This window comes from Dendrobium catenatum, unplaced genomic scaffold, assembly GCF_001605985.2.
Source record: "Dendrobium catenatum unplaced genomic scaffold, ASM160598v2 fragScaff_scaffold_1209, whole genome shotgun sequence".
Taxonomy (NCBI): domain Eukaryota; kingdom Viridiplantae; phylum Streptophyta; class Magnoliopsida; order Asparagales; family Orchidaceae; genus Dendrobium; species Dendrobium catenatum.
This window is the reverse complement of record NW_021319671.1, coordinates 826,977-847,901: the sequence shown is the minus strand read 5'-3', so window position 1 is coordinate 847,901 and position 20,925 is coordinate 826,977. Positions and strand designations below refer to the sequence as shown.

Genomic DNA, 20,925 nt, shown 5'->3' with positions numbered 1-20,925 from the left:
AAACCACTAAATATTTCAAATACAATACATTTAATTTAAACTATCTAAAACAATCTGAATTCTAAATACTTACAATCAAACAACTCATTAATAAATCTGGTACAAGATAGAATTTAAAAGAGATTTACACTTCTCATTGTGCCTTTTCTTCTTCATTTCACCTAACAGGGTTTAGTAAATCCTATAAGTTCAGATATAATAAATCTTGAGAGAATTAAAGCTTGAAAACCATTAGGATGCCAACCTAAATAGAATACCAAACAGCCCTCTAAATCATGAAATATCAGTAAAACAATTTATTAGAACTTACTCATATGTAACATCTATCATATCAAATAATTTTCAAAACTTCTTGCCTCTAAGATGTAGTAAATCTGAATTTACAAAATTTACTAACTCCTACTTGTAACCAAATGGCAATATGAATAAATAATAAAGGCAGGCATCCATATACTGTCAATATTTGGCCAAAATCCCCAGAGAATGGGAAGCAACTATTGAAAACTAAACTTGGAAAAAAATGAGATCAGTTCCTCACCTGCTGCCTCTCTTGTGATGTTGTCCACTGTACCTCATCTATATCACTACAAAAACCTCAGGCTTCTCCTGAAGCACCACCTGCCAGCATTCTTCGCTGCCGATGCTCGGCAACTTTGTAATCGACAACCTCTCTAAAGAGGCTAGAGTTCAATTCACAGTCTTTGCTTCCATAAACTGCAGCTTGTACACTCGCCATTAACTTGGCTATTTCCCTACCTGAGAAACCATCAGTCTTGGCTGCTGCTTCCCTTAAAATATCATCAGTGATGCCTTTGATTTCTATTTTCTGCGGCTGAGGCTTGAAAAGGCTAAGCATGCCACCCTTTCTCTCCCCTGCCTTTACGATGTACTTCTCGAGATAAAGCTTAAGCAGCTTGAACCGTTCGTCTTCACCGGGAAGGGGGAATTCAAGGACCTCGTCAATGCGATCGGCAACAGCGGAATCAAGATCGCCCGGTCGATTAGTCGCAAGGGCAAGAACAATGTCCTTGGATTGATCACCCGTGCGGAAAAGAAGTGCATTGAGAGCGCTTCGCTGGGCTTCACTCATGTAGGTCTTGTTGCGTCTGAAATTGAAATTATGAAGATGGTTCAATGGAATGGTATCACTAGGCAACATCTAGAGATGAAAAGAATCACTTACTCGCATAAGAATGCATCGGCTTCATCGATGAAGAGCAGCAATCCCCGGTTGGATTTCTTCGCCCAATCAAACAATTGATGTATCTTGGTTACTGCCTGTGATCCCAAAGGTGCAACATCTCCACCAGTCATCAATGCATAATCTAGTCCCTGGAGATAATTCGAACGCTTGATTAGACTTGGAAATATACATAGAAAGCTTTCAATCATGCTTATAAATTCAAATTATTTTTGTCATACAGATTTACGAGCCAACTCTCGGGCAGCCATGGTTTTTCCTGTTCCAGGAGGACCATAAAATAGCATATTACGAAAAGGTGCCTGATGCTCTTTTGTATTGGAAGTTGCCTTTGCAAGCTGTTCAACTCTCTTTTGAAGAGAAGGATGCAGAACCACATCGCCAAAACCATTACCATTTGTTGTGGCATTGTTTCCTTTGCTCCGCAATGAGCTCATGGCACGGGAAAATAAACCAGACCAAGGATACTTCCCCCGCGAGGACTCTCGAATAAGAGATGGCTGGCCAAGTATCCGATCGACGTAGCCCCAGACCACCCGAGCACCTTCTCTGTTGATCCAAAAGAAATCTATAAGATATCAACGCAAGAGTGGGCAGTTTATATGAAGATTTGATGGTTCAGCATATAAATGTAGGAACACATACAAGATCAATAAATTGAACCTAAACTTCCAAGAATTGATCTTAGCGAATATCAATTTTATGTTCAAAACAGCTTCTCAGCACGCCCAAGTCATCGATTAGTTAAGCACCATTGTGAGTATTAAAAAACAGGTAGATGAGTATAAGCATGCAACAGTTCTTCATTCTTCAAAGTTAAAGAGCAATAGAGCAAGTTTTGCCAGACGACCAACCAGCTTTGTTCTCAATAAAGGCAGATGTAGAATAAAGAAGGAAAACATGAAGCATGGGTTTCATTAACAAAGGAAAATTTTATAGAAATGTTATTAGGCTCGTGATTTTATGTGAATCTAAATGCTGACCAGTAAAAAGTCAGAAATCTAAGTTGATTGCGAAAAAAATGAGAATATTAAGATAAGAATGAGATGAAACTGTGAAGGACAACTTAAGGAATGATTATATTAGTAAAATGGTTGGAGAAATATTTATTGAACATTTGATAATTGAAAATACAGTTACGTGTTTGGGCACATACAACAAAGAGTAGAAACTACACCCATAAGATAATTAGATAAAATTAGTTTCAGAAGATTTATGAATAAAAAAAAGGATAAATCTAAGGATTACATGAATAGAAGTTGTTTAAAATGATTTATTAAGAATAGGCTTACTATCTCAAGCAATATTCAAGAAGAAATAATGAAAAATAAAAGTTCATAAAGCCATCACAAAATATTTAGGATGAGGCTAATAATGATAATAATGATGACTAAGAGTTTTGTTGATAAAAACTCATACTTCCTTGAGAAAATGAAAGATAAAAAGAAGTAATGATGAAATAAAAAGTCATGAGATCTCTCGGAATTTTGAATTCTAGAGATTAATACTTGTTGCGTATATCAAAAAAGAAGGTTATCCATAGAGGAATGTCTACATAGATACCCCCGAAAATGGGCTTAGTAACAATAGCATCACTTGCAATACCAAGAAGCAAAATTGCATGATAATCTTTGAATTTAGTTGCATTCCAAAATTAAACAAATGTAAACTTTACAAAAAAACAAAGAAGCCCCAATCAAAGGACTCTAGGTTCAATGAGAGGGCCAACCCAGAAGGTTAAGGCCTCTCCAGCCAAATAAAGTTTTAATTGACCAGACTTTGTTCAAGTAAATATTGAGTTGGATAAGCATAGATTAAACATGAATGTTTTGAAGGCTTTCACTGAAATGTAGCTAAAACTCAAAACCATCCTGAAAATGCGAAACTGTTCTCATATCAAAACAATTAATTTAGGTATTTCTTCTATCAAAATATTACTGCTACTCAGATTGATAAGACAAGATGCATCCTAACGCTTATTCTGTGTATATGGCTGAGAATAAAGTAACTGCAAAAGTAAGAACATAGTAACTAGATGGCAGGCAAAAGTGTACTGTTATTATATTAACAATTGAACTACCTGTGTGTACGTATGTGTATGAGAGAGAAGAGAGACAAGGAGAGAAAATAAAGCAAAATGGCCAAACAAAAAAATTGCCAAACCCATCATCGTAACTTTGGAAATCTGCTGCTTTATTACCTTGTAGTGTAGATCCCTGCAGCAAGGGCTGTCACCCCACCCACCGCAACAACCAACTTATCCTGATCTGTAAGTATTGCTCGCAGCCCACCTGAGGAATAACAAGCAAAAGTTGAATTAACTCAGCAGAACATTAACTTAAATGTTTGCAGCCAACTAGAGAGTTAATATCCCAAGCTTCCAAGAAATCATCACTACACGAATAAGTAATCATCAATATAGGCTGCATTGAAGAATGCAGAATTTAGCAACATTTGTTCAATGTTTCAGGAGATTGCGACACAAAATAGTATAATGCCACAAATTCTTTCTGAAGGGGAAGCCAGTACTGTACAAATCATGAAATTTCTAAACAAAGATAATAAATTGTTCAACTACAGAAATCTTTGCTAAAACAAAAAAAGGAAGGCATGCAAGTCAATTACAGCACTGCTTTAGTCTAGTTATTAGATGCAAACGGAATGAGGATTACAATATTGCTCATCCGCCAACGTTTTGAACGAAGCACTGGATATGAAACAGTAATCAGTGCAGTAATTCACTCAAATTTGGGATAAAAAAACTCATTTTGCACATATTTGGCACACCAGCACAAAGATAAAACCAAGGGGCTGTTTGTTTCATTGGCATCAGCTAAATAATATCATGTTATTAGTAGTTATTATCTTTTTTACTCTCGGATCTTAAATAAAAATTTCATTTGAGGCACTTAAATCCTATCTTGTTGGATCCAAGATCTTAGTCAACATCCAGGCGTCAGGTCATCTAAAGGCTAAAAATTGACTACAAAAAAAGAAGGGTGTCAACATCACTGATAGCACATTTGATAGATAATATTATCTGAATAGCCATATCATCTAGACAACAAATTTAAAAGAAAGCCCGGGCAACTTAAACCAGAAACCTACTTTCAAACATTTTAAGTCCTTCCCTAAAATGCTGTGACTTCTAACACAGGGACTAAATTGCTAAAAAAAAATTGCTATCCCAACCAAACTCATAAAAAATAGCTAAACAACTTAAATGAGGAAGGAAACATCACCTGAAACTCAAAAAATCAGCAGCAAAAAACTGGAAACATGAAAAGGGTATTAAATGGAAAACAAGTGAATAGGACCATGCATGAATACATCAGAGTTATCACCTCCTATATGCTCAAATGTTGTATTTATAGCTGAAACCCATTTCTCTCTTTCAGCATTGGCTTTTTCTACAAGCATCCGTCTATTTACCTCTTCAGCAAGTTTTGCTTCATGTGCTCTCCCTTCAGCTTCTGCCAGAGCTCTGACTCGGATTGTCTCACGCTCAATCTCTGCCCTTTCTTTCTCAGTCTGTCGTTTCTGAGCTTGAATTTGCTCTTCAGTAGCCCGTCGAATTTGCTCCTGTCTAATGGAAGATTCTTCTTGCATTTTGACAAGTTCTTGATTTCTTGCTCTTTGACTTTCATGTTCTGCCTGGCATTAACAAAAGAAAATCTTAAGATCATCAGTTATAAGCAACAAAAACTATTTCGAGAATAAGGAAATGGCATGCCTGCATCCTCTTTCTAGCCAATTCATCCTCATAGCGAGCCATTTGAGCCTTTGTTTGTGCCTGTTGCTGAACCAGTTTTTTCTGTTCTTCATATATCACACGTTGCCTATCCTGCAAGATAGGAAAAATTCAACATTTTCCAAATTATCATGAAGATTCATATCAAACATTTCAAAAGGTGATACTTTAAATGCATAATATAATACAAAAAGGTAACTCTGACATTTTAGTAAAGCAAAGAAATTCTAAAAGACTTCTCTAAATGGGGCTACACTCGAATAAGATCTTCAAACGTGACAAATGTAACAGCCCTTTCTCCAAACTAAACAAGCAAGCTTAGTTTTGCACTTGTGCCCTTTAAGTCTGCCTTCAAATGGGAGGGGAAGAAAAAGAAACATTACAATATATTCCTGGCAAGACTGACCGTTAAAGCTTATTGGATATTGTGCTGACTGCTGCTATTTTAGTTTCATTTTCTACTTAAATGGTGGCGTATTCATAAATTTTAATATCTATAAAAATAAGATGAACACAAAAGCCTTCAAGCAACTTCCAATATAAACACAATTGCTTTCATTTGATTTAAAGCTTAATTAAAATTTCTATTCTCAAAATAGTATATAAATAAAAAATGATATAAAATTAGTTACATTTTTCATTTTCCATACTACAAATTTGGAGTAAGCAATGTACCTGATGCGGACATCGGTACGAAGATTTGGCGCATCTATCACAGGCGGCGTCATAAATCGACGGGCATTATTTAAATTTTCATTTATGTATTATTTTCTGAATTTTAGCTCTTGTTTTATGTATTTTCCTATTTTATCCCTAGGATAGTTTATGTGAGTGTCTTGGCCCAAGGGGCATTTTTGTAATTTTGATTTTCTCATGTTATGGCCTATATATAAGGCCTTAATCTATTGTAATGGGATGGTTGATTAATATAAAAAAATTTGTTTTCCACAATGTGTTCTTTTCTTCTTGAGAGAGTATTATTATTATTATTATTATTATTATTATTATTATCATTATTATTATTCAAACAAGATGAGCAATTACAACATGTAGAATCAATTTTGTTTAAACATAAGGATTGCCAAATTATTCTTGATGCAAAAATATGAATAGTGTTATACTTGTGATGTGGAACTACTAGGAGTTACTTGAGAAATTAAAAAAGGCAATTGATTAAAACTTGCTAATAAAATTATTGCTTGCAAATAAAGAGAAGTTAGGAATTCCAAGTATTCAACTTGCTTAGGCAAAGAAATGCTTTTGAGATTAAACCAAACAATCCAATCAAAATTCAAATACAATAGTAGATGTTACACCCACATAACATAATCCACCATTTAATAACGAGAGGTTCACCTTGAATACCTTCTCACTAAATCACTCTTAAGCTTAAGCGGAGAAAAATGAACCATACGAAGAAGGATACTACCACGAGGAAGGTGGCGCCAAAAACCTTCATTGATGGAGAGTAACCGACGGTGGAGGAGGCGGTGGATGACTGACGATTATCCAACGACCCGGTTGAATGTGCACTTCAATCGATAACGTTAGTTGATATAAGATGCGGTCGATGTATCCATCAACCGTTTTGTCGTTACCAAAGTACACATCAAAGAATGGAGATCCAAGAATATCCGTCCTTCCTTGCTTGTCGAAGACAAATCCGTGGTCGACCTCAGGATCGGCCATCCATATTTGCCTTGATTAGTGGGAGCAAGCTAGTAGAGAGGAGAAGGGGTGGAGGCGGCTTGGTGAAGAGAGGGGCGGCTAGGGTTTGGATGAAGGAGAGGTGGGAATTTTGATAATCTGAATTTAATTTCAAGTTTAAGTGATATTGGAGGGAAACGTTTTGAAATTAAATTCAAATTCAAATAGAGTTTGGGCTTCAATAGGAAAAACTAGGGAAGAAGCACAATAATGGGCCGGCGACATAGGGGGAGAAGGGGAAGGATTGATGGGGATTTAAAAGCTTCCAAATTAAGTTTTCTCAATAAGGAAGAGGAAACTTAAATCAAATCCAATTTAAAAATAAATTGAATGATGTTTAAAACTTTTCAAAAATGGCTTTGTCAAATTAGGAAAGATTTTGAAATTCAAAATTTGAATTTCAAATTGAGGAGTTATCTTCCTAAATCAATGGGGCTATTTTGGTAAGTGGTAATGATGACATTAATCATCATTAACGGTGGGATGGCCAATGGGGAGCCGGCGACATGGTGGTGGGAGGCTTGGGAATTCGGTTGGGGGAAAAAGTGGGGTTAGGCCGGCGGTGGGGCTTGAGGGGTAGAGTTGTGAGGGGAAATTGGGTGGGCAAAAATGGTTGACAGCGAAGGGACTAGGGTAAGCCGACGGGTGGGATGGGGAGAAAAAAAGAAAAGCAAAATGAAATAAATGGAACCACGAGCCGCGGACCCTTCCGGCGACTGGCGGGTATTGCGCTTGCTCACCTCGAGCTCTCTCTCCCTTCTCTCTAGTGCTCACACAAGAAGAATAAGAAAATACATAAAATTTTCATTATCAAATCATCATCCTCTTACAACACATAAGACCACAATATATAGGTCTCAAACATGAAAAAAAGAAAAGTACGCAATTGCCCTCCGGGCTACAATAACAAGACACTTACCCATAGGGGTAAATTTGGAAAACAACAAAACTACATAAATCATAACATAAAGAAATGCATCAAAAGTAAAGGCGCTGAATCGTAACTGTCGATCTACGATTCCGTCATCGATACACGTGTATGAATCTCTGAACGATGTCCTCATCAACTTGTTTATCTAAGACTTTTGATAAAAGGAGGAACAGAGAAAATAGAAAAAAGATCATGGAAAAATAAAGGGCATCCAAGAATGGCCAAAATCAAGCACCTTGTCAAAAGTGAGGAACTTCACAAGTGTTTGTCAATGCAAAAGGAGGTTCATTCACCAGCTCCCAAATGTTGGCCACCCCTCAACATGCCCTCTCGCGAGTTAGCCAAAAATCAACTAATAAAAGCTCAAGGAGAATGTCATCCAATTGCTAAAAGAGATCACTAAAGCATCAATTTGAGCCCTTCTTTTCCTATTTCCCGTAGATCCTTTCAAGTTAAAGAATGATGAAACTAGTTATGCCATTGGAGTCATAAACATTCACTATAAGATACTTCAGCCTATCATTCTAAAATGTAGTATTGAGCTCATAAAAATTAGTCAACAATGAGTTATTTGCATTGCAGTCAGCTACAGAGTATTAGAGAAACCTTTTAGGGAAGGAGACAATCCTATATGTAGATTGCCAACCACTACAACGTCTAAAATTCAATCAAAATTATAGTAAACAGGTCACATGAGGTGGATGGCATACCTATATTGGTGTCAAAGTGACCAAATTATAAATATATTTAGACTTTATTTGTGATAATGCTGATCTTGCCCTTGCATCATGAAAATTTTAGTGAATTATAAACAATTGATCATGAGTTCATGGAATCAAAAAACTCAAGGAAGATTAGTCATCAGCTTTTTGCATGATTCATGAAAGATGGGCTACTCAATTATGACCATTAATTATACACCCTTCAACAAATTAGCCCAATATGCAATTGGAGGTGAAATTAATCTCAAATGATGTCTCCTCTAAAACATGTCGAAAATTGATGATAAAAAAGAAGCCAGTTCCAATACTTGGTCAGCCTTACGAAAGCATCTTCATTGACTTCCTAAAACTCCTATCTGAGATTACGAAAGGAATAATATTATTAGGTTTAGTGAGGTTATGTGTTTAGCTCCATACGAAAAGACGCTATTAGTCCAATATGCATCAATTCATATATATATAGTTGATTGCAAGCAACTAAATTCAATCTAGGCTAGTTCAAAAATGGTATCAAAATATTGGCTTATAGCTCTGAGAAAAAATTGATTAAATCTTTAAGCAATCTTCAGGCTAAACTCTCAACCCTACTTACATGCATATAGACTCTATAATGAATGTTGAAAGCCATATTTGAATCTTCTTTCCTTCATGATAATGAAGACCAAAGAGTAGTTCTGTCTATTGTATAGGATCTAAATGTAAAACAAAGAGGGGTACCACAAGAAGACAACATTATGGAGAAGAAAACCACCACCATTATGCAAAAAGAGCAAAGAAGGTTATAAGATTGCAAATATGGTAACACAATCAAGCAAGCTAAATGAAACAAGGAAATGTGAGCTACAACAAAGGGAAGCAAGAAGATTTCCCATTCTAACTAATTGAAGAAATAAAATGAAGGAAAAGGGGTGGTGAACTGAATAATAGAAAATGCACTCAATTGATGAATAAATAAAATTAGTTTTTTGAGGACTAAGGATGATAAGAGTAAAGCCTAAGATAACATTGTTAAAAATTGTTCAAAATATTTTCGAAGAATAAGTTTAATAAATTAGGAGCGCCGGCCAAGAAAGAATAATAATGAGGATTCATAAATTCAGAACTAAATAATAAATAAGCATATTGATGATGATGATATATGATAATGAAAAAAAAAAAAACTAAAAGGCTCTAAACGCCATTAAAAGTTGGTTAAAATGCAAGACAATTGAGTGTACATAAGCCATACATGAAGCTACATAGAAGGCTACATGGACTGAAGAATCTTACCTACTCAAACTCTTATCCTCAACAAGAATACAAGGGCCTATTAACTAGGAATGAGAAGAGAATAACTCCACTTATCCCATTTTGAGGATGAAAAGCATTCGTTTTGAATTTGAATAAAGTGTTTTTCCTTTTTTTTAATAGGAATTCATTAAGGAAGATATGAATGAAAAGCAATTATATTTCCTTTCCCTCAATCACTCTTTAATGCTCAGCCTCTCTAGCTCTTTTTCTCTCTTATTCTCCAAAGAATGGGGCACAAGCATCTTTCTTCTCTACCTAAGGGCTTCCAAGGAAGGAAAAGAGTAAATTAGATCAAGGGAGAATTCAAAGAAGAGAAGAGTTATCATTTGGTTGGTAAGCTCAAGTAATCATCTTAGTGATGAGAACATCCGATCGTGAAAAGTCTATCAGAGAAGGAGCAGGAGATCGACGGCTACGATTAGGCCAATTTATTTTTGAGCATCTACTTGTATTTTATTTTATTATGTATATTTTTCGTTTTTACCCTCACTTGAGGGAGTAGGCTTATGTGACCCAGGGGCACTTTTATCATTGGACATGTTATTGTATTTTGTTTATTTATATACCCCTCTCCCTCTTTGGAGAGGATGATGATTATTATGATAAAAAAATTTCTTCACTTTGTTTCTTGGAGAGTTATGAGAGTTCTTGTGTTTGAAGTCCATTGGTGAGGGCAAAGCACTACCCATCAACCGCATGAAGCCGAATTTATTAATTATACTCCATTCCACTTTATAGATCTTAGGTGGTCAAACTTGGAGTTAGAAATCCTTCCAGGGGCGGATTTAGCATGGGGACCCTAGGGGCACGAGCCCCCACTAACCGCTTAGCTAATGCTTAATTAGGATTAATTACAGTTTAAAAACAAGCTATGTATAATAATCCATAATTAGGGGGAAAAAATAGGCCATTATTTCCTTTAAGTATTCCACGCTCCCTTCCACCGTTCCAATTTTTCATGCTTCTTCGAACAGTTTTGGTTCCACACTTCTCCTTCCGCCGTTTCGGTTCCGCGCTTCTTCTCAAATTTGCACTTCCTTCCGGCTTTTGCGCTTACTTTGGCTAATCCATTGCGAGTAATGAACAATGAACTCGTGGTCCTCGTAACGAGTCTGGTTTGTGAGTCTGTCCGGAGTCCCTACTCCCTCACTTCTTTTAGTCACCCAATCAGGTATCTCTATCTCTGAGATATAATATGGATTCGTATTAATATTGCTTCTTACTATTTTTTGACACTCCTGATATTAAGAAGAGAAAATTTCTAGTGAAGATGAATGTTCTTAACAAGATCCTGCTACCTGCATCATTTAAAAAGCTTTCTATGTGAAATTAAGATATATCTATTTAAGAGCCTAAATCATTTAAAAAGTTTTCTCTGAGAGATATATTAATTCGTATAAAGATTTACTAATGTTCATCTTTGGTTTTTCTATCAATGCTTGTTAATATAATTTTTGCATAATTTTAGGGTTTAAATTGAGAAGTTTTGAAACAAGCAAGTTAAGACTGGTATTGGAGCAAAAAAATTTCCCTATACAAGTTATGACTTTATGTTATTTTTTACACTTTATGTCTTGCAATGTTATAACTTTGTTTACTTATGCCGGTCCCAAGCCCGGATGAAAAAAAGTTGAGGGGTTTTTAAAAATTCAATCATTTGTGCCCCCATATGAAAAAATCCTAGCTCCGCCCCTGGATCCTTCGGCCTTAACAAAAGCATGATAATAATGCAGACATTTAGGCAGTTCCTTTGTGTACATCGTATAACTTAAGTGTCTGAAGCTTCTCCTACGGCTACGGGGTACCAACTCTCCAGTAAGATGCTTACATCTTCCGTTTGTTCTCCGGGAAACTATCCTGTGATTTAATATCATTATTTACATACAGCAAGACAATAAAGATTGAGATTTTAATCCAGCTGTAGACGGCCTTTTTTATATTTCTGCCATCAGAGCTATAGGAAGACCAAAGCCTCCTTTCAAAGATAGTATAATTCCAATTTCAAACTTACAGTTTCATGCTGAGATTGTAGAGCCTGGAACTTTGCTTTCTCTGCAGCCAACTCTGTTTGCCTCGTCTCTTCTTGCTTTCTCAACAATTCAAAAACCTACAAAAACAAAAGGCAATTTACAACTTAAGTTTATATTCTAAGACTATGTTATCAAACACAATAAAATAAAGCAATATCATGTGGCTACCTTCTTGGCGTGCGATGAATTGTTGATCTCTCTCAAGGCTTTAGCTCCCCTCTCCAACGCTTCTGGATCGAATCCTGACGCAGTGGTCCGGGGATTGTCGTTGCGCACCCTAGTCTCCTCCGGCGAGGGGGGCTGCTGCGGAGGGCCAGCCCCAGTAGCGGCAGCGCCGGCGGAAGAATCTTGCAGAGGTGGTGTAGAAGGAGAAGAGAAAGCAGGAAAGTGGAATGTGCTATCGGCGTAGGCCCAATCCACCGCCACCGCCGCCGAGGCTACGGCGGAGGATAGAAGTGCAAGGGGAGCTCTAGCCATGCCCTCGCCGAAGAATTTTAGACCAGAGCTGGAGGTAATTGGCGGAGTAAAGCAGCCCCCGTAATTTGGGGAAAAAGAAGGGTTTTGAGAAGCGTAGGGTTTAAGAATGAAAAGGCGTTGCAGGAAAATGGCTGCAACAGCCGTTGATCGTGAAAGTGGGCAATTGATGTCCGTTCGATGTGCCTTGCCACCCAAGCTGGCGCTAGGGTTTAATGGAACTATCTATTCTATTGTGTTTTATATGTAAATTTTGAGAAAACTAATTTGGAGTTATTTCATTGCAAATGTATACTACTATTATAAATGAGTCTGAATTTTGTTCCGCATCAAATCTATCATTCATTTTAATTAATTTTAATTATTCAAATCAAATCTCAACCTTTTATTTTAATTATTATAATTATAATTACAAGGATAAAATGGAACTATCTATTCTATTTATATCTATGACTTATTGAAATACATATCATGTCAATGATATCAACCTATAAAGTTGTACAAAACTGCATATGCAATAACCAAATCAGCTTGAACAATAACATGAAACTTCCTCATGTGAGTCAACACTTGAAACGTTCCTTCCAAATCTCGAATGTTCTCTCTACCATATTTCACAATTGGGCATGTCAGTGATTAAATAATTCTTGTTGATTTGTATATCTTTTGTTTTTACTTCCTCGATAATCAGCTAGATGATATCGATATCCTCGAAAAGTAGCAATCAACTTACTAGTGTTTTTGTAGCATGAATCAACTAAGTAATAATGATTGCGGGGCACTCCAAATTGACCTTGCTCTACAGCCCATCTTAGCACACGCATATATGCAGCTGACCCTTCTCACTCAAATGCTACATATATGAACTGTCTATCAAATGACACTACAGCCATAACATTATGTGAAGTGAATCCCTTACAGTTATGATAACGGTTCTGTATGTTGATGCTAACTACTGCAGGTATATTGTGGACTAGAATATACGCGGTAATAGAGTTTTAATCGTTTTTCTTAGCGTTATACGGATATCCAGCTCACACACAGAGAACACAAAATTTTTTACGTGGAAAACCCTTAAAAGGGAAAAAACCACGGGGCCTAGCCCAGTTGAAAAGATTTCACTAGAACTTGAGTTAATTACAATTAGCTGGCTCGTCTTTAAGGACGATCAAATTACAAATAGCAATTTTACAATAGAAGTCTGGATGTCGAGTAATGGTCTGGTAGAACTTCAGGCCTTATATGATGATCAGGAAGAACTCCGGGCCTTAGATGATGATCTGGTAAAGATGAGAGTCTTTGACAATGGCCTGGCAAAGATGAGAACTTCAGGTGAAGTTCTGGCAGAACGTAGGGCGTCCGGCGAAGATGAGGGTTACCTCTTCGTTGTGAAAGCCCGATTTCCTTCTAGGATCGTCCAGGACGAAGCAGGATCGTCCGGGACGATCAGTACATAATCTGTGGACTGAGAGGTTCGTCCCAGAACGAAATTTGGTTCGTCGGGGCGAAATTTGTCCAGAGAGCAAATCGTCCAAGAACGAAGACACTTCGTCTGGACGAGATTTGTCCAGAGGGCAAATTGTCCCGGGAAGAGTAGGAATCGTCCGGGACGATCCTGTTTGATAAGTATCGTATTTGAGATAGTTTGAGATATTTTGAAGAAAGATAAAAATCAGGAGAGAGAAAGAGAAGGAAAAAGAGAGGAAAAAGCTTGGTTTTGGAGCTCGCAGTGCGCTTTTCGTCCGACGCCGTTGTTGAAAGATTTGTTCGCCTCGCAGTAAGGACTCTGAATCCTATTTCTAATTTCAAAGATTTCAAGTTTTGGTATTTCTTTGCTCCGTTTTGTGTTTCCGTTACCGAAAAACGTGCATATCTTTGTATTGACGAAACTTTTACCTCGTAACTTTTGGTATGTTATTGAACTGATGTTTTTGTACGATTTAAATATTTTCTGGAAAGTTTTCACCGGGTATTTTGAATTCTGATGTGTTTTTATCGAATAGGAAATTATCATGCTGTTGAAAAATATTTATTCAATACAAGTAAAGTTTTGAAACGTTGTTTTACACAATTTCTAGTAATTTGGTAATTTTCTAGAACTGAGCCTTTTACACCGACTTCTGTCTACTATACGATATGTTAAGGGATTTTCTTCAGTTGAGTTAAATTGTGTTTATTGGTTGCAATGTATTCATGAGATGTATATAAATGTGGATATATGATTGAAATTACTGTTATATTACTGAAAGGCAAGTAAAGACTGGTTGAACCATTAGTTGGAGATTAATTTGATCTGTACAGGATGGTGGGCTGATGGGCTTTCCTTTAAAAAGGGTTTGGTGTTATCCTCTATTGATCATCGATATAACGATTGGGAGTCATAAGGAGTATGCCGACGGGCGGCCGACGGGCAATAGTGACGACTCTATTGAACCAACGGATACAATAATACATCGATATTAACCTTGAAAAACGCCTTAATAGCCAGTGATTGTACTTATCGAGTAAGACTATTGTGTTGAATTGCATGTTTTAAGTATTTACCTTATGGATTTACTGATATTGAATTGATCTATTGTTACTGATTGATTTATTGATTATCGTACGCATTTATTTATATCGACGGATTTATTGAAGATTTATTGATATTGAATGGTTTTACATACGGATTTACGGGTTTACAGTTACTGTACGATTTCATTGATACTACATACTGTACATGTCACTGATATAGATATTAATATTGCATTGATTCATTGATACTACGGACACTGATACTATTGATTCATTGATATTATAGATTTACTGATATCATTGATTCATTGATACACCAAATATTGATCTGCTTCATGTGATACATTGACCATGTGATATAGAATATATTTTTACTGTATTGATCAGAGATAATTTCTTTAGTCAATGATTTGATTGATTCTATTGATATGTTATAGATTTGACTGATGTTTTCAGATATGATGGAATTGACGTATGTATTGATTTATTGAGCATTATGGATTTTCCACTGTTTATCGATTCTCCTACCGATGACTGTGGATTTTATCGATTATTGCATTGATTACTGATTTTCGTATCTGCATAGATTCAATGATCATACGTAAGTGACTGGTATGGATTTGACTAATTGACATGTATATTGTTTCAGTACCGTGCTTTGATTTCAGTTGTAGGCTTGGGTGACTTGTTGGGCTTTTTGAAGCTCATTATATGTGGTTAATATTTTCAGGTCTGGGCAAGGGAGCAGGAATGTGAGGTTGATCTGAGATCTTCAGGTTTAGTTCTTTTTTGTTATAGTTATTCTTTTATACTCAGGACTAGTTGGAGATGTGATCATTGTTGAGATCCTGAGTATTGTAAATGAACTTTGGAGAATGAATATAAATGTTTACTTGATGTTTGAAATTATAGATTTTGTTAGACTGTTTATCACTGATTAATGATTATAGATATCTCTGGTAGAAGACTGATTTAATGGATTCACGGAATAATTCTTTTTAAGTTAGATCTTAGGGCGTCACAATAGATTATAGATAGCTCTGGTAGAAGACTGATTTAATGGATTCACGGAATAATTCTTTCCAAGTTAGATCTTGGGGCGCCACAATCGTTCCCCTGCTTCACGTAAGGAAGAGTTTTGGGCCCTTGGCTACCAAATCGATGTTGCTCCTCTTCAATTTCTATCCTCCTAAGGGTGTGTTTGGTATCAGATTGGATTCGATTTTAGTAGGATTTACTAAATCCTGTAAATCTAGATTTAGTAAATTCTAGGCTCATAAATCTTGAAAAGTGTTTGGTATGACAACTTTTAAATCCTGTTAAAATCAGAGAAGTTGTTTGGCAACAGATTACAGGATTTAAAATAGTTGGAGATTTAAAATTGAAGGAGTAATATGAAACCACTTAAGTATAGCTGTTATAAATTAGAGATAAATCTATGTCAAATAATAAACCAAACATAACATCATTCAACGAAAACATCTAAATGCATAAAAGTGTACATGACAACATGATTTTTTTTTACACTACTTAACAACTACATGATAGTTGTTAACAAGCCTTAACAACAGCAGAATTTGACTTTTAATAGGACACAATGGAGAAAAAGGATTCATGTAGCCGACCCCACGTAGTGGGATAAAGGCTTGATGTTGTTGTTGTTGTTGTTGTACTTAACAACTACATGATAGTTCACTACAACATAATGGTGATGTTGATATTTGTTATATTGGAGAGTATCTTTGACAATTTATCTGAAATAAAAAAAAATGAAAATTTACATAAATAATGTAATGAAAGGTAAATTATTATTAATGCATACATAAATCCTTACTCGGACATTCCACATATCAGCTAGGATGACATGTCTTATCGCTTCTCATTGAATCCGTTTTCCTATTGTTGTGTGCAAGTTATGATCTTCATTCGACATTTCACCATTTCCACATTCACTATCGTGCTCCATTTATGTCTATGACATATTGAAATACATATCATGTCCATCATATCGACTTATAAAGTTGTACAAAACTACACATGCAATAATTAGATCAACTTGAACGTAACAGGAAACTTCCTCATGTGAGTCAACACTTGAAACGTTCATTCCAAATCCCGAATGTTCTCTCTACCATATTTCACAATTGGGCATGTTAGTAATTAAATAATTCTTATTGATTTGTATATCTTCTGTTTGTACTTCCTTAATAATCAGTTAGATGATATTGATATCTTCGAAAAGGAGCAATCAACTTACCACTGTTTGTGTAGCCTGAATCAACCAAGTAATAATGATTGCGGGGCACTCCAAATTGACCTTGCTCTACAGCCCATCTTAGCACACGCATATCTGCAGGTGACCCTTCTCACCCAAATGCTACATATACAAACTGTCTATTAAATGACACTACAGCCATAACTTTATGTGAAGTGAATCCCTTATAGTTACGATAATGGTTTTGTATGTTGATGTTGACTATTGCAGGTATATGTGTGCTGTCAATTGCACCCAATGCATTCTTGAAGTAAGGGTGAAACATTGTATTTGAAGGTACAAAATGATGACATTCTGGATCTCCCTAGGGTAAATTAATGAATTCATCCGCGAATGATACAATAGCATGTAGAACAATATTGAAGTTTCTGCTAACTATCTCTAGTGAATGCTGAAACAATTCACACAACTGTCGATAACTATAAGCATGTGCAACCCTCGTAAGATTTTTTTGTACGTAGCCTTGGACTTGGGTCCATTTCCACACTTATCAGTGTTTGTTATGGAAGAGTCGGTGTAGTTTGATCCAAGACGCATGTTTAATACAGCTACTAAGATAATTCATTGTTCCTTTCGCATATTCCCATTACAAAAATTTCCATTAACATATTATTCCAATAGCAGCTCACCAAGTATGACATTATAATCTTCTGGCCACTTAGGATTTCAAGTTGTACTTTTGGGTTGGCCATAGCAAATAGAGATGTCATCACCAGCACAATGTGGGTTACTAAAGCTTGCACGTCCAACTCCTTTGCCTTTTTAGAAATTTCAGCATTTATGTCAGACATTAACGAGGATATTAATTATATGAACTTTAAAAGTTGTGCAAACAAGTACATTTTTTTTAAGTTTCCTTTAAGAATTTTTGCTGGTCTTACATATGTAGATAGCATTTGATGACTCGTTGTCGCTCACACATGCTACATTTATATGGACGAAACTTAGATTTATATTATAAGAGCATATATTTATTCGCACGTTGACATGACATGGGATCAACAAAACTCTTAATTAACTTCGCATTGTATTATATTTGTCAATCAAATTATTACAATACTTTCGACAATTCTAAAAATATACTACAATTCAATTAGGACAAAGTTGAAACTTATGTTGTTATGAGTTCAACTAAAGATCAAGAGTTGGATATCCTAAGCCAAATTATATCATTGCTCCCTAAATAAGTGGTATTTTCTTGAACTTCAAATAAAATGCCAATAAAAAAAATTGAAAGCTAGTCACGCTCGGGAAGAAGAATAATTTTGAATCATCACATATGCTTAAAAATAAAAAGGGACATTTATGCTCTGTCGCGCTCGGGAGACCTTTATGCTCTGTCGCGCTCGGGAAGAAAAAAAATTCAGCTGGGCACCTGCACGGGGTTGAGTGAGATCCAGCGATACTGCTTCTGGAGCGGCTAGGGCGCAGAATGAAGAAGAAGTTGCGTCTTCCTCCATGTACATAAAGAGCTCGGGCAGCACATCGCGACACGGGCGCCGCAGGAAGAACTTCGGCAAGTGTAAGTTGCGTTAAATTCAAATAGAAAAGGGATTACAATTTAGAATGATTTACCGGATTTATGGCGTAAATCCGCAAATCCTAGATTTATGGATTTGCCGGATTTACGGTGCCCCTATTTGCGTTTGGCTGGATTTACCGTAAATCCTACTAAAAATGATGGGTAAATTCTATACCAAACACCCCCTAAGGTTGGAAGAAACACATCCATTTTAGAACTTCTAAGCATCTATCATGCTGTAAGTTTTACAGGTTAATTATCTCTTCTTATTAAAAATACTTAATTAATGTGCGTTTAGATTTTTTTTTATGAAAAAGAAGTATAGATAAATTAATTGTATTATCATTGTTATTATGATAATACAAATTCAAGCACTCAGGATTGAGCATCTTCAGATTGTTTTTAATAAATTTAATTACATGATTTTGAAAAACTTGAAAATATGAAACGAACTCTTAACCTCTATAATTCTTTATAAAAATACTCAATTAATGCGTGTTTAAAAGCTTATATGATAAATAAAGCATCTTTATATATAGTAATAGAGATAAAAATGTGATTAAAATTCATAATGAACATTATGATAAATAATTTGATTAATTTACTTTTATATTTTTATTAACATTTAAAATATATATTACACAAAGTACATCAATATTTTTTTATGATTTAGTTCTAGTCGTATTTGGGTTGGTTATATTTGCTTGTAGCATTTATAGGGAATATGATGCCATGATTGAAATAACTTGCAATGCTATTGCTCTATTTTTACACTTGTGAAATTAATTATGAAATATTTTTCTTTCTTAAGCTTCTAATTTTTTTTAAGTTGAGATATATGGTCATGATTCTATAATTTTAGCTAGGGTGAAAATCTATTAATTGTGAATATTTCTATAATTTTATGCATTATAAATGAAATATTCCTTTGTTAAAGTATGAATTATTTAGTGTATGCTTGCAAATTATTGAATTATAGTAAAACATATTTTCTTACATACACTTTTCTAAAAAAAAATATGTAAACTATTTGCTGGATATGATAAACACATCGGAGTGTTCAATATACATCATCTTGCAGGTTGGGATTTCGAGCAATATTCTTTGGATAAAACAGATTTTGGATCATTGGTTGCCTGTCTATGGCCTTGTATGCCATAGTTTTTCTATTTTTTATTTAAACATTCATATTTGCTTGCATATGTATGCATCAATATGGTCAGGTAGCTAATAGCCATTGAATCTTAAAGTTTTGCAATGAAGGATTACAATTGAATGGCTTGGTTTTGATTGTATTTGTGTTGGTACTATTAGCTTCATGACACTTATTAGACATAGGATGACATGGTTAAAATAATTAATAGCACTTTTACTCTTTTTGGACAATTGTGGTGTCAAGTATATAAGATTTCCTCTTTCTTAAGCTTTGTATCTTTTGAAGCTGAGATATATAATCATAACTTTGTAATTTTTTTTCTATGGTAGTATGACATGAATTGTAAATATTTTCATAATTCTATCAATGAAATAGTTACCCAATCTAATATTATTCATTATTTGCATTTTATGCGTCACATTATTATTATTTGGTGGTTATTGTGAAAAGTTGGTAATTGGAATCATTGCTAATGAAGTATTATTTACTGAATGTTTAAATTAGGGTTTATTGAAGTGAGTTATTTTCAATTTAAATAATATATTTGATTTTAAAATTTGAAATTATGTAATGTTATTCTTTTATTAATTTGGACTGCATGAATTCTTGTGGGGAGCATATTTGGACAATTGCATGACTTTACATCCATGTTACTGTTAAAAGTTTTTATTCGTCTCATCGAGACCTCATTGTTCTCATACTTGAAGTTTTTTTTCTAAGTAGAAGGGGATGCCAATATCATTCATTCACTTTTATTAAAATTTGAATGGTCAAACAACTTCTTTTTGTGGGCACGTTGAACAACTCGAACATGGCTTCTCGTGGGAAGGCATGACTGCCCTCAACCATCGTGCCACAACACTAGCCACAAAACAGTGTTTTTTACATACTGAGTGTTCTTTATTGTATTTTTGTGGAAGTTAATCAAATCAAGTTGGTAGATTGCAAATAAGGTTAATTTTATGTCATTGTCATTAGAGTCTATATGTTTCTTGGATTTCTTCTAACAGTAAAAGCTTCTTTCATGGAATATGAAATAAGTCTGAATTGTGTTTTCTTTTGATTACATTAAGAAAGATGATGCATTCATTACTCAAGTTTATGATCTATATTACACAATATAAAACTCATATGGTTGAAATCCAATGAGTTTTTCTTAAGCGTACTTTATCTTTTTTAATAATGTTATTATATCTTCTTATGTTTTGTTATAGGCTCATTCAGATGTGGAAGATTTATCTAATAAATTATTCTAGTCTATCTTAATTCAATTTACAAGAATTTTGTTTAATTGCTACTAACTATTAGTATTTCTAATTATGGTCATTCATTATTGTTTGCATGATAAATTT

General features: G+C 35.1%; 1 protein-coding gene across 1 annotated transcript; it reads right to left on the bottom strand.

The window, feature by feature from the left end:
* Window positions 1–269: 269 nt before the first annotated feature.
* Window positions 270–12,195, bottom strand: LOC110101587 (ATPase family AAA domain-containing protein 3-like). The gene is made up of 8 exons (XM_020829551.2): window positions 11,801–12,195; window positions 11,614–11,709; window positions 4,935–5,045; window positions 4,546–4,855; window positions 3,402–3,492; window positions 1,423–1,750; window positions 1,184–1,332; window positions 270–1,106 (listed from the first exon to the last, which is right to left on the bottom strand). Exons 1-8 carry the CDS (start codon window positions 12,107–12,109, stop codon window positions 596–598), a joined length of 1,905 nt encoding a protein of 634 aa, XP_020685210.1. The 5' UTR covers window positions 12,110–12,195; the 3' UTR covers window positions 270–595.
* Between the last annotated feature and the right edge of the window lie 8,730 nt (window positions 12,196–20,925).

Coding starts and splice junctions, on each gene's coding strand:
- LOC110101587 (XM_020829551.2), bottom strand. CDS start 12,109: ATGGCTAGAGCTCCCCTTGCACTTCTATCCTCCGCCGTAGCCTCGGCG. Junction 4,856..4,934: donor TGGCTAGAAAGAGGATGCAG/GCATGCCATTTC, acceptor TGTTAATGCCAG/GCAGAACATGAAAGTCAAAG. Junction 1,751..3,401: donor GCAGGGATCTACACTACAAG/GTAATAAAGCAG, acceptor TTGGATCAACAG/AGAAGGTGCTCGGGTGGTCT.